At 54.8% G+C, this 12,662-nt stretch overlaps 1 protein-coding gene across 2 annotated transcripts; it reads left to right on the forward strand.

Moving 5' to 3' along the window:
- The first annotated feature begins 3,097 nt into the window (after nt 1-3,097).
- On the forward strand, nt 3,098-8,116 carry NOL12 (nucleolar protein 12). Of its 2 annotated transcripts, none has more exons than XM_069581579.1 (6): nt 3,098-3,612; nt 4,935-5,040; nt 5,296-5,344; nt 5,858-6,000; nt 7,281-7,378; nt 7,687-8,116. In XM_069581579.1, exons 1-6 carry the CDS (start codon nt 3,530-3,532, stop codon nt 7,850-7,852), a joined length of 645 nt encoding a protein of 214 aa, XP_069437680.1. In that variant the 5' UTR covers nt 3,098-3,529; the 3' UTR covers nt 7,853-8,116. The 2 variants fall into 2 exon arrangements, with proteins under 2 accessions (XP_069437680.1, XP_069437681.1); XM_069581580.1 differs by lacking the exon at nt 3,098-3,612 and adding an exon at nt 3,704-4,830.
- Nucleotides 8,117-12,662: the final 4,546 nt, after the last annotated feature.

The following is a 12,662-nucleotide window of genomic DNA, read 5'->3' on the forward strand; positions in this document are numbered from 1 at the left end:
TCCAGCCTCCTGTGTGTGTGGGTGTGGAAGAGGAGGGTTCCACCAACTCCCCCAAGCCCTGTCTCTGCCCTTTCCTTCACTTTCATTCACTACCTTGATGCATACCTTTTTGGGGGGTGGGGCTGTGCTATGTGGCTCGTGGAATCTGAGTTCCCTGACCAGGGATGGAACCCAGGCCCATGGCAGAGAAAGCATCTAACTGTTGGACCCGCCAGGGCACTCCCTTGATGTTATACCTCTTAAGTGGGCTTCCAACCCACTCCAGTATTCTTGCCCGGAAAATCCCGTGGACAGAGGAACCTGGCAGACTACAGTCCATAGGGTCGCAAAGACTGAAGTGCAGGCATTCCTCTTACGTGCCACTGACATCTTCTTCCCCTGGGTCCCCTGGGCTGAACAGAAAGCTCAGTACCCAGTAGTGAGCTCAATACTAAATAAGCCCGTCATTACCCTCAAACAGTTCGCAATTCAGGGGACCCCAGCACACAGTAGATGCTCAAAAGGTGTTGAATAAATGAAAACAGGGAGAGAGGCAAGAACAGGCTGATTCATGCCATGGTATCAGGCAGCACAGAGGGAGGTAGAGGGAAGAATACCTGGGGCCCCCTCATTTGTTTTCATAAACTAAGAAGCCGTCTGATTTCAGACAGTGCAGGGAAACCAGCTGTGTGCCCTTCTGGGCCTTAATTGACCTCACTGAGCCTGTTTCGGGGAGGATAGCACGGAGCCTCTCACGGGATTGTTGTGAGGATGAAATGAGGTGTGTGAAGGGGGACAAGCGTAGGGCTGGCACATGACAAACACGCAGTGGATAGTATACCCGTCCCTGCCCCACTATCGCTTGAGATCTTATCCCCTGAATCTGAAGAGGAGGAAACGGGCTCTGGGTGGTGACTCCCTAGTCTGTACCAGGCCCAGCTGAGCCTTCTGGGGCTCCCCAAGCTCCCCAGCTTTGTGGTGCCTGGCCACACCCTTGAATGCTGGAGTGTAAGGGCAACCAGGGTGCCAGTCTGGAAACTCAGGACCCTTAACCCAACAATGGGAAGGTGGGCTTGGGCGATGGCCCTGGCACCACCTGCTGCCCCATTTCTGATAGGAGGAATGGGGGAAGGGGAATGCTAGCCCCTGCAAAGAGCCTAGAAATAGAGGCAGGTAGGCCTCCTGCTACACACAGCCTCTTCTTCCCTGCAGAGCAGAGGAGTGCAGAGGACTCACACAGCTTGTGATGAGGCCTCCATGAGCCCTTCTGCCGGTTTCCAGAGGATGTGCTTTCCAAGGCCAGCCATGCTGTGTTACTCTGGAGGGCAAGGCTTCACCCAGCTCCATCATGCTCATTTGTCACAAGGGATGGGACATGAGCTGATTGTTGGGCAACCCTGCACACTGACCACGCCTCTGCCCCCTTTCCTTTCTGCTCCCTCCTGTAGGGCCCCTACCTCCCTGGGAAACAACCCCTGGGGACTGGGCCAGTGTTCCCAAAAGGCTTAGAATCAGAACCTCAGCAGGCAACCCCCAAACCCCAGGGCAGCCTCCTGAGGTGTGTGTGGGGTGGGAGCTTGGCTAATTTCAGTCTCCAGAACAGCTAGCATCAGCTGTGAAACACTGGATAGGTCTCTTTCCCCCAGCCTTAGTTTTCTCACCTGTAAAATGCAGGCTATTATTTTCAACTGGCCTCTTTGGGTGGATCACTCCCATCTCAGTGGGTCCGCTGCAGGACACATTTCTATGTGGGCCTCGGAGGATGGAGCACACAGGCTGGGAGCTGCCTTGAGCCACACCCAATCTCCAGGCTCTCCTGGGGCACCCAAGTGGCCACCCAGAGAGAGACAGCTTTGGAAGTCTGGCTGTGGGTGGGGCGCCCTCTGCTGGACATTGGAGAAAGTGTCTCCTTGACTGCCTTTTTCTCGCCCTACTTACTCTCTCCACACTGGCTGAACACACAATATACCAGGACTGGGACTACAACCAGGCGGAGGAAAGCTCCTGGGGCAGATTAGGAGAGAGATCACTGACTGTGGAGGAAAGAAACTGGGCTTGGAGTCAGATAGACCTATGTTCAACCCCCAGTTCCATCACTATGTGCCCTTGGACCAGTTACATAACCTCTCTGAACCTGTTTCCTCGCCTATCAAATTGCATTAATACTAGTATCCACCTAGTGTGACTGTTGCAAGGATTAGCTGAGATAATGAGGAGGACTGCATTGTGCCTAGCACAAAGTAGGGGCTCTGTAAACATTGGTTCCCTTCACCTCTTTTCAGACCCCGTGTGTCCCAAGGGCCTATGAAACTGGGTCCAGAGAAACAATAAGTAGAGTTCTGTCTTTAGATGACAGGGCTCTACCCTCAGCACCTGCTCTTCTTGTCTGTGTGACCTTGGGTAAGTGACCACACCTCACTGAGCCTCATTATAATGGGACTCATATCTCAAAAAAGATAATCATTTAGGGACCGTGGCGGTCCAGTGGTTAAGACTCCACACTTTCACTCTAGGGGACATGGATTCCATCTCGGGTTGGAGGGCTAAAGATCCCACATGCTATGTGGCACAGCCAGAAAAAAAAAAAAGATAATCGTGCAAAGAACTAAATGGCAGCTGCTGTTAATTCTTTGGCTTATCACCTTCATCAGCATTTCTATTAAGAAAATGTGCCATCTCTTGCTGCGCCTGAACATAAAAATATGCTCAATGAACATAAAAATAATTACAAGGAGAAAGTGATCCAAAAGGGAAGTGTGTTAGACTGTGAGCTAACTGCAGCAAAGGGCTCTCAAGCTTTTGGAGTCTGGGTGGGGTTGCCAGTCCCACATCTATTTCCCTGGAGTAAAGGGGACCTGGAACTCCCAGGGAAGAGTTTGGAACAATGGCACCTGCCCGAGGTGGCGTGCTTCACTCTGCGCTGGGAACTTTCGCAGATGTGGCCTCCCTGAGCCCCTCGTGGGCTGGCAGCTCCAACTGGGTGGGCTGCGAGGGCCGACTGCACAGAGATCCCCACAGAGCAGCTGTCTTCTTACTCGGTTCCAGTCTCTGCACCTGACCGGACGTTCTAAGAGGGCAGAAGCACTCCACACACAGGGCAGCAATCGGGGGTGACGCTGCACACCACTTGAGAACGAGCTGACTTTAAGTTACTTCCCCTCTCTGAGCCTCCACGGAAGGCCTGTCGCCGGGCATCTTGCTGGGGGTAAGGCGGGGCGCACCACTGCAGCCAAGGCAATGCTTCTACCCAGTAGGGTGCCAAGGATGGCAAGCGGCATGGCCACTAGCGGCAGTGCAGGGCCAGAGAGACAGTTGTTCATCACCCTGTTGTTCAGCTGCGGGGAGTGGGGAACGTAGGGGCGGGGGCAGAGATCCCGCCTGTTATACAAGAAGAGAGGGACGGGAGGAACGCAGGGCGGCCCCTTTAAAAGGCGGGGTCCGGCGAGCGGAACGGCCGAGCGTCGCTGCGGAGCACTTCCGGGAGGCTGGCCGTCCTACAACCGGAAGTGTCTTTGGTGCGCGGAATCCTCGCCGCCGAAGCGTTCCTGCTATGGGCCGCAACAAGAAGAAGAAGCGAGATGGCGACGACAGGCGGCAGCGGCTCATCCTGAGCTTCGACGAGGAGAAGCGGCGGTGAGTGCCAAGGCTGAGCGGATCCCGTTCGGGCCGCCGGGCAAGGCCGAGGCCGGGTCTGTCCGCATACGCTCACGCGGAAGGCCCTTCCGGTCCCGCCCTCTCGGCGTGGTGCGGAGCCCTGGCGGGTGGAAGCCGCGGCTCTGGGCCCCCCAGCCCGGAGGGATGGAATCGTCCGCCCCGCCCTCGCGTCGCTTTTCTGCTCCCCAGGCCGCCTTGTGATGCTGTGTGCTCGGCCCGAGAGCGGGCTTCACCCTCCCCAACCTGGCGGTCTCGCTTGCAGGTGGTGGTGTTCAGTCTCTCAGTCCTGTCGGACTCTGCGATCCCATGGACTCACAGTAGACTCAGCTGTTTTGGATGAGTAATTAGCGAATGAAACAAAGGCCTCCGGACCTTTGAGTCGGTCCTCTAAGCCTTAGCGTCTGGTCTAGCCCCACTCAGAGTGCCACCTGGACCTATGGTAGTGGGTCAGCGAAAAGCCTGGTGTTGGGCCCCATAACAGATAGGAATGGTGCGGCCGGATCTAAGGAAGATGAGAGGGCCTGAGATAAGATGGAGCGTGGGGGAAGGAAGTGCTGGGGCATCGTCAGGAAACTCAGGGAGGCATCAACAGGACCTACAGACGAGTCGAGGGGCAGAGTCCTGGGGAAATGGGTGTTGATCCAATGGACAGTTTGTGGAGGTCTGGGTGAGGGTGGCCTTGAAAGCCCCACTTGAAGCGGCCTAATTCACTGAGGAATAGAGTTTGCCAGTGAAGAAGGGACCCTCACCTGCTCTAGGTTCAAAGGCTCTCAGCCTATGCCCACCACCTGCCCCTGTTGCTGGCAACTAAGAGCCCAGGAGAGTGTCGAGTGGGGAGAGAGGCAGCACCTCCCTCTCTTTCCCTAACCTTACACTCTCTGACCCCCGTGGGCAAGTCATCTTACCTTTCTCTGCCTCATTGTCTCCCATCTGTGAATTGGGAATGGGTATCTGATTGAGGACAGGAGGAAAAGGGGGTGACAGAGGATGAGATGGTTGGGTAACATCATCGACTCAATGGATCTGAATGTGAGCAGACTCCAGGAGATAGTGAAGGACAGGGCATGCTGCAGTCCATGGGGTCACAAAGAGTCAGACGTGAATGAGCAACTGAACAACAGTAACCACCCAGTGTGCATGTTGTTAGGATTACATGAGTTAATACGTTTACATTTTTGGAATGGTGCTTAGCACATGGTGAGTGCAGTATTAGCTTCCCTGCTGCCCCCCCCCCCACCCCCGTCCCCTTCCTGGAGTGAGCCCTTCTTTCCTTGTGTCCTGATTGTCTCTCTTTGCTATAGGGAGTACCTGACAGGCTTCCACAAGAGGAAGGTGGAGCGGAAGAAGGCAGCCATTGAGGAGATCAAGCAGCGGCTGAAGGAGGAACAGAAGAAGCTCCGGGAAGAGGTGCAGAGGGAGAGGGCAGGAAAGTGTCTCTGACTCCCAGGGGCCCTGCAGCCTCGCTGAGGGGCTGAGGGGAGGGGGCAGGCAGGCCTGGGGTGCAGTTTATGCAGATAGAGATGCCGTGGTCCAGGTGTGGGGAAGGTTCAGGGTAAGATCCCTTGATCTTTCCCTCCAAGCCATGGTCTTACTCATCCTGGAGGGGAGCAGTGTCTGGGTTGAGAGGCCATGTTCATCATATTGCCTTCCCTTCGGTTTCAGCGCCACCAGGAATACTTGAAGATGCTGGCAGAGAGAGAGGAGGCTCTGGGTAAGTCCAGTCCTTGACCTGACCTGGAGAATAGCCAGTCGGTTGAGTTTATTTATCCCTTGGTGGGTGGACAGGAAGGGGTACAAGACTGCAGAGAAGCTGACATCCCTAGCTTCAGGGATCTTGGTGGTGCCCTAGGAGCCAGGGGTGTCCTCAGGTACCTCTAAATGTCAGTCGATCAGAGACCAGGAGGAGACCCAGACCTCTTGGCAAACGGATCCTGAGCAGAAAGCCCAGTTTCTGAGGCCTGGAGGGACTGAGGGTGGCAGCAGCTCCTGGGGTCCAGGTGGGGACCAGGTGGTCTGGGGTATCCCTGGAGCATGAAGGGAGGAGTTGGGTCATTTCCAGCACTTGTCTGCTGGCCAGACTCTGGAGCCAGTGACTTCGGGTGCCACTATATAGAGGAGAGGGGGCCGTTACATTCCAGGGATGGAGTCAGGGGTGGGGTGTGTGCCGGAGCCTGCTTGCTTGTGTCCTGGGGCTGAGGCCTGGTCCTGTACCCACCCTGCACAGAGGAGGCTGACGAGCTAGACCGGCTGGTGACAGCAAAGACGGAGTCGGTGCAGTACGACCACCCCAACCACACAGTCACCGTGACCACCATCAGCGACCTGGACCTCTCAGGGGCCCGGCTGCTCGGCCTGCCCACGCCTGAGGTGGGGCTCCCTCCTAGCCTGGGGGAAGAAGGGACACAGGGTCAGCCTGGCTTATCAAGCGAGTCAGTAAGCGCTGGTCCATGTCAAGGATTCCAGTACAAGGGGCTCTTTCCTCTGGGTAACCCTCCAGGGCCTGGACCAAAGCCCTGAACCCTGGGGCTTCAGAGGTCAGCTCTACCACGAGCAGCTGTGGAAGCTTGGGCAGGTTTCTCTGCCTCGCCTGCTTCTTCCTTTGACCAGTACATTGGGGGTCACTGATGATAGCAGCTGCCTTGCTGGGTCGCTGTGAGGATAAGGGTGGTCAGTCCACTAGAAGCCCTCGAGAGTGGCTGATTGTGCTTGCTACCCCTGCAAGACACATCTCTCTGCTCTGACCTGTGGGGTGTGAGTCATAGCAAGTTCCAACCAGCATTTAAAAAAAAAAAAGGAAACTATCAAAAGTGTCAGAAAGCATCCCAGCAGGTGTTGTCTTATGAAAGTATGTTTCAGTTAAGCTTGTGTCTGGGTTGTGTAGGGATTCATGCACATGAATGTGTATAGTTTGGAGAAGGAAATGGCAACCCACTCCAGTATTCTTGCCTGGAAAATCACATGGATGGAGGAGCCTGGCGGGCTACACCCCATGGAGTCGCAGAGAGACGGACATGACTGAGTGACTAACACACATATGTATAGTTAGTTACCAGGTAAACCACATCCCCTTGCGTGGGTTATAGTGTCTTTAAGTTCTAGAGCCACTGCTTTAATTACATCCTTTCTGAGCTCACACTTGCTTTGTGTTTGATGCTTATTCTTCTATTTGTTACCTGTGTGTGAAAGTTGCTCAGTTGTATCTGACTTTTTGAGACCCCATGGACTATAGCCTGCCAGGCTCCTCTGTCCATGAGATTCTCTAGGCAAGAATATTGGAGTGGGTAGCCATTCCCTTCTCCAGGGGATCTTCCCAACCTAGGAATTGAACCCAGGTCTCCCGCATTGCAGTCTGAGCCACCAGGGAAGCCCTTTCTTCTGTCTGGTCTGATACAAAGACCAGTCTTGTCTCCATTTTAGAATTCTTGAGTTTGCGAGTGTTGGAGTGTGCCCGCTGTGGGCCATGGCGGTGGAGGACTTCAGAACCCAGCTCTGCCCCATGTCATTCCTGCTTCAGGGCACACGTGGCCTTTCCCCACCTAGAGCCGCCTTCTGAGCGCCGAGCAGGCGTGGGCGGCAGCAGAGGGGTGACCGTTCAGGAGGTAGGTGCAGGCCTGTTGATCCGCCACTTCTGTTCTCTGCTTCTTTAGCAAGGGGCCGGGTCTGGGCCTGAGGAGGAGGTGTCATCCGTGGAGAAGCTGACCAGAGCCTTACCTAGGAAGTCCAGAGACCCTCTGCTGTCCCAGCGGTGAGCCCTGGCCTGTCCTCCCCTGTGAGCCTGCTCCTATGGCTGGCGTTGTGACAGTCACCTCCCGCTGGCCCATGGTGGGTGGTGTGGGGCAGAGTGCCTGGGGTAAAGGACCTTTGTAGCTGTGAGCTGAGGAGCTGGCAGGCCCTCTGGGACAGAGCATGCTGCCTTTAGAATGGGATTTGGGGCCTGTCCTGACTTCCTTTGCATGAGCTAGGCTGTCAGGCACCCCCCAACCCAACCTTCCGCCTATACCTTATTCCCCAGGGTAAACCGAGGCTCAGGCCTCACCAACCTTCCTCCCATAGGATCTCCTGTCTCACGGCCTCACTGCATGCACACAGTCGCAAGAAGGTCAAGAAGAAACGTCTTTGCCGGGCCCAGGACACCACCAAGAAGCCCCCAAGCGCCACTCGTACCAGCAAGACACAGCGCCGCCGGCTGACAGGCAAAGCCCGGCACAGCGGGGAGTGAGCTCTGAGACCCTGGCCAGGCACCAGCCTTTTCAGGAAGGACCTGTCCTGTCTCAGCTGGGCTATCTCATAACCCAGCCTGCACCCAGGCAATGACTACAGCCCAAACTTGGGAGGCCAGCACCCCTCCAGCCTGGGGTTCGGGCTCCAGAAGGTGTGGGCAGCTGAGAGCTGGCCTCCCCCAGGAGGAGCCTCCGGGGACCAAGTTTGGGGCATCTGCCCAAATGTGAAGCTCCCTGGACCTTCATCAGATTTGTGAAACTAAGCACATGTGTGGTTGGTTTGTCCCTAACCCTGAGGCCACACACCAAGGGCAGGCATTTTAGGCAGTGGAAACTGCTGGACATGGGTCACCCTCGCTGTCCGACAGTTCTCCCTGTGGGTGTGTAAAAGTGGTGCTAGGCCTGGGCCCCCTGATGGGGTGAAGCCCAGCGCCACCCCTGGCAGATGCAGAGTCTGCCTGCAGCCCTGGAACGCCAGCTGGTGGGTGAGCAGGGATGGCCTCTGCCTTTTCCTAGCTGGGACGTTGGGCCTGTCCCTCCCCTTGGCCTTGCTGGTCTCCTCAGCTGACATCAAAGGAGTGGAGATGGGGAGTCCTGGAGTATTCTCACCCCCAAACTTGGGCAGCTTTCATAGGTTTCCGGCAGCTCCCAGACAGCCCAACAAAAAAAGAGTGATAGTCATTTGTAAAGAAAATCTCTCTCTCACTGAAAGCGTGGCTGGTGGGTGCTTGGTGAGGGCTGCCAATTCTTCACACTTCTTCCAGGTGCGGCTTCAGAGCCGACGGAAACCAGCCTTGTTGTAGCACACTCCCCGCTCTAGTGACGGAGCTGGGCTGGTGGCAGGGTGTAGGTCCGCCTGCTGCAGGTGGGTGTGGTGCGAGGGTGGGTAGCCCGAGCACCTGTTCTGGAGATTCAGACCCTGCCTGCGCTGACTGGTTCCTGTGGTTGTGGACCAGGGCCCAGGAGTTTTGGGTGCTGCCCTGATTCGGGGAGCCATGCCCAGCCCTGACACCAGGAGTGCAGAGGGCTGAAGGGTGAGCTCTCGGCCCCTGTGAAGCTGGTGGGCTATTGAGTGTGTGTGAAGGGAATGCAAGTTCCGCCCCTGCACTCGGGGCTCCTGGAGGAAAGGGGGCAGGGATCTGGGGTCTGCAGGGCAGGCCTTCCCCTTCACTCACCATGGAGGGCCTGCTGGACACAGTCTTGGCCCTGCATTGGGCAGGCACTCTCCCATCACCATCAAAACCCACCATCGGGCTTCCCTGGTGGCTCGAGTAAAGAATCCACCTGCCAGTGCTGGGGACATATGTTCGATTCCTGGTCCAGGAAGGTCACACATGCCACAAAGCAGCTAAGCCTGTGTGCCACAATACTGAGCCCCTGCTCTAGAGCCTGCTTGCTGCAACTAAAAAGCCCGCGCAGCAGTGAAGACAAAAAAAAAAAACACACCATCTGGTGCTGGCTGTGCATGTCCAAAGGCCACACCTGGCCATGGGAACATATGGCTGGGAGGCCCTGTGACCTGGCTTCTCTGGCTCCTTCCACCTGATCTCCCTGCTGCCTTCCTGTTGTCCTCCCCATGTGACTTAGGGTGGGGCCACTCGCCTCACTTGGCTGCCTCCATCCAGGGCAGAGGGCGGGGTCTGTTACTGGGCCATCTAGATGGTTCTGGTACTTGACCCAGGGCAGTGAGTCTCCTGACAGGCCCTCATGAGCAGGAGCAGAGACGAGCCCGGGGGCTTTGCACACGGCCGGGCTGGGGTTTGAGTCCTACTGCTATTACTGGCCCGCTATGTCAGCTCCCCACTGCTGACCTCCCTGGAACTGTTACCCCCCATGTAAAGTGTCATAAGACATCTACCCCGCAGGCCTGCCCAGAGGCTGAAGTGAGACCACGTGCGTGAACCACTTTCCACAGCTCCTGACCTTCCGTGTGTGCAGCTGCTTCTGACACCTGACCCTGCTTTCCATCCCCAGTGCCATAGGGTCTTTTCACAGCTTACAATCTACGTTTGTAATGTTGACCTGTATTACATTCTCATCTGTCTGTCTCCCACCTGTGCCCAGCAGACCAAGGAAGTTGAATCATAGTGATCTTTGTCAATCCTAAGATCGAAAGTGGTGGAGTGAGAACCCTCTGGAGAACTTCCCATGTTCTACCTGAAGTCTTCCTGTCACTGTCCATCTGTCAGGCCCTGCGGTTTGGGGCCTTTAGGAGCTTAATCAGGAATGGTTAGATTTAGCTACATAGAATGTGAAATAAGATTTAAAAATAACTGGCTTATATAAAACTAGAGTTCTCAGGTTAACAGAAATGGAAGGCAGTGAGCCTGAAGCTGAGAGGGCAGGCTTTTAGCTTTTGGATTTGTGCCGTTTTCAACATGGGTTCTACCTCGTGGTCTGAGATGGCTGCCTGAGCTTCAGCCATCATATCTGCCTCAGCTACAGAAAGTAAGAAGGAATGAAAGTCAGGTCCCTCCTTTTAGAAACACATGGTGCTTGTGCTACTAGGCAGGCAGCAAAGGCTTTAGGGCAGGAGGAAGAAGGAACTTCTAGCTGCCAGGAAGGCTGAGGAGCGTGGCTTGTTCTGGAGAACCATGTACCCCCCTAAGAATTGGGGACTGTGTTGCTGAAGGGGGAGTTGGTATTGGGGTGCAAGGAGCAGAGTCTCCTACAGGAGCCAGAACTGTAAAGGGCTGACGGGATCCAACCGTGGAACTAAAGCCATAGGAGAGGCTTATCGGTTCCTGTTACTACACGAGTTTCCTGATGGGTCAGGCCTGTGCTCGTAAAACAAAGCCATGGCCGTAGTTACCAGGAGCCAGGCCTCGGCTCAGCAGTAGGCTCTGGTTTTGGGGTAGCCTGATTCTCCCTGGAGCTTAGGGTGAGGAGGCCAGGTGGAGCCGCTCTGTGGGTCTGGAACTGAGGAGGAGAGGTCCTGGATGTCAGGGAAGCCTTAGCTTCCTGTTCCAAAATCCTCTGGATCCTGGGACTTGTCTGAAGGTCCAGTGGCTAAGGCTCCATGACCCCAATCAATCCCTTGTCTGGGAACTAGATCCTGCATGCTGCAACCAATACCCTGTGCAGGCAACTAAATAAATATGGGGGAAAAAAATTCCCTTGACCTTGATGTTCCCTAGACTTGAGCTGTTGCCCTTCCTTTGGCTATGTGGATGGTTCTGAGGAGAGGTTCCCAGTTCATCCTAGTGTGGGGTGCTCACTCCCTACTCTCGTAAGCAGATCCGTCTTAGCAAAGTCCTGTTCTGAACAAGCATCTGCCTCCTTCAGACACTATAGAAGCCCTTTCTTTAGGTGTTCACAGGCCGCCCTCAGCCTGTCCCGCTCTCCTTGGCTCTCAGTTGCCTTCTCTGGGAAGCCTTCCCCGACCCCTGGGAATTAGTCATTTCTTCATCTGGGCTCCAGGTATACTTTGTGTTTCTTCCTTTTAAACACCGATCATGTTCTAACTGGGTTCCCTGAGCAGAGTGGGAAGTTTGTGTCGGTCATTTCTGTGTGTCTACCCCCGCACAGGACTGGAGCCCCTAGGTTTTCAGCCAGTTCTGGCTGGATTACACTGAACTCAGTCCCCCTCCCCACCAGTGTTCTCATATAATCCTTGAAATAATCTTTTTGAGAATTTTCTTGGCCCTAGTGCCATGCTTGCCTGTCTGCAAGTTTCTAAATCTAGTTTTTGCTTCTCACCACAATCATCTCCCTCAGGCCTTTGCTGAAACCTTCCCTGTCCAGTGAACTTTGCTCTCTCCCTTTCTCTTAGTCACCATGACTGGCAAATAATCAGATGAAGGAGGATAGGAAACAAATTTATCAAGCGCCTCCAATGTGCTAGTGACATTATCAACTTACAACAGTATTGTGACATGGGTACTAGCTCCATTGGGCAGATGAGAAGACTGAGTCTCAGATTACCCTGTTAGAACTAATAAGACATGACCCTCACATCTCATGGGAGAGACAGACATGTGGAGGTCACCCTGGAGGTCAGGGTTTGATGTATAGGCCTGGGGGTGGGGCACAGAACAGTGAAGAGGTGACGTTGACATGAGTCTTGAAAGATGGCTTGGCCAGGTGGATGAGAGGGGATGGGCAGGCAGGCAGAGAGCCCTTGGGGAGCAGAGGTTGGGGAGGGGTGGTCAGAGGAGAGGAGAAATCTGCAGAGGCCTGAAGGGACCAGAACCTTAAGGGTCTCAGATGCTGAGCTAAGGATCTGGACCCTTATCCGGTGGCCAGCAGGAGTCCCTGAGTTGGGGAGGGCGTTTAGCCTGAGGAGGGTCAAAGTCAGGGATTCATTTGAGAGAACTCTCCCTGATGGCATGGTCAGGAAACACTGAGGGTGGGAGGAAGACTGGGACCAAGTATTTACTGAGCACCATTAAGGAAGTGCTTAGTAAAGTACTATTACACGCTCAGCACTGAGCAGAACAGGGTGGTCCCTGCCCTCAAGGGACTTACATTCCCTGAACTGTCTCTATGGGGATGGAGAGGAGGAGACTTGAAGAGAGAGAAAACATTTGTTGAGGTACTCACTGTTTAGCAGCCCCTCTTTACCTGGTTTAACTCACCGAGTTCTCATGGTAACCCCACAGGGTAGGCAATTCCATTGAGCCCATTTTGCAGGTGAGGCAGATTTAGGTGACCCCCACCCCACCCTGATGTGTGCCAGGACGTGGCTTTAGCTGAATTCTAACTATATTCACTGTCTGTTTGAGCTGGGACTTAAGCTGTAGGTGGTCTCTGGCTGGGCACATGTACATCTCCAGGGAAAGACCCAGAACATAAGTATGCCCAAGTCGT

This window comes from Ovis canadensis, chromosome 3, assembly GCF_042477335.2.
Source record: "Ovis canadensis isolate MfBH-ARS-UI-01 breed Bighorn chromosome 3, ARS-UI_OviCan_v2, whole genome shotgun sequence".
Taxonomy (NCBI): Eukaryota; Metazoa; Chordata; class Mammalia; order Artiodactyla; family Bovidae; genus Ovis; species Ovis canadensis.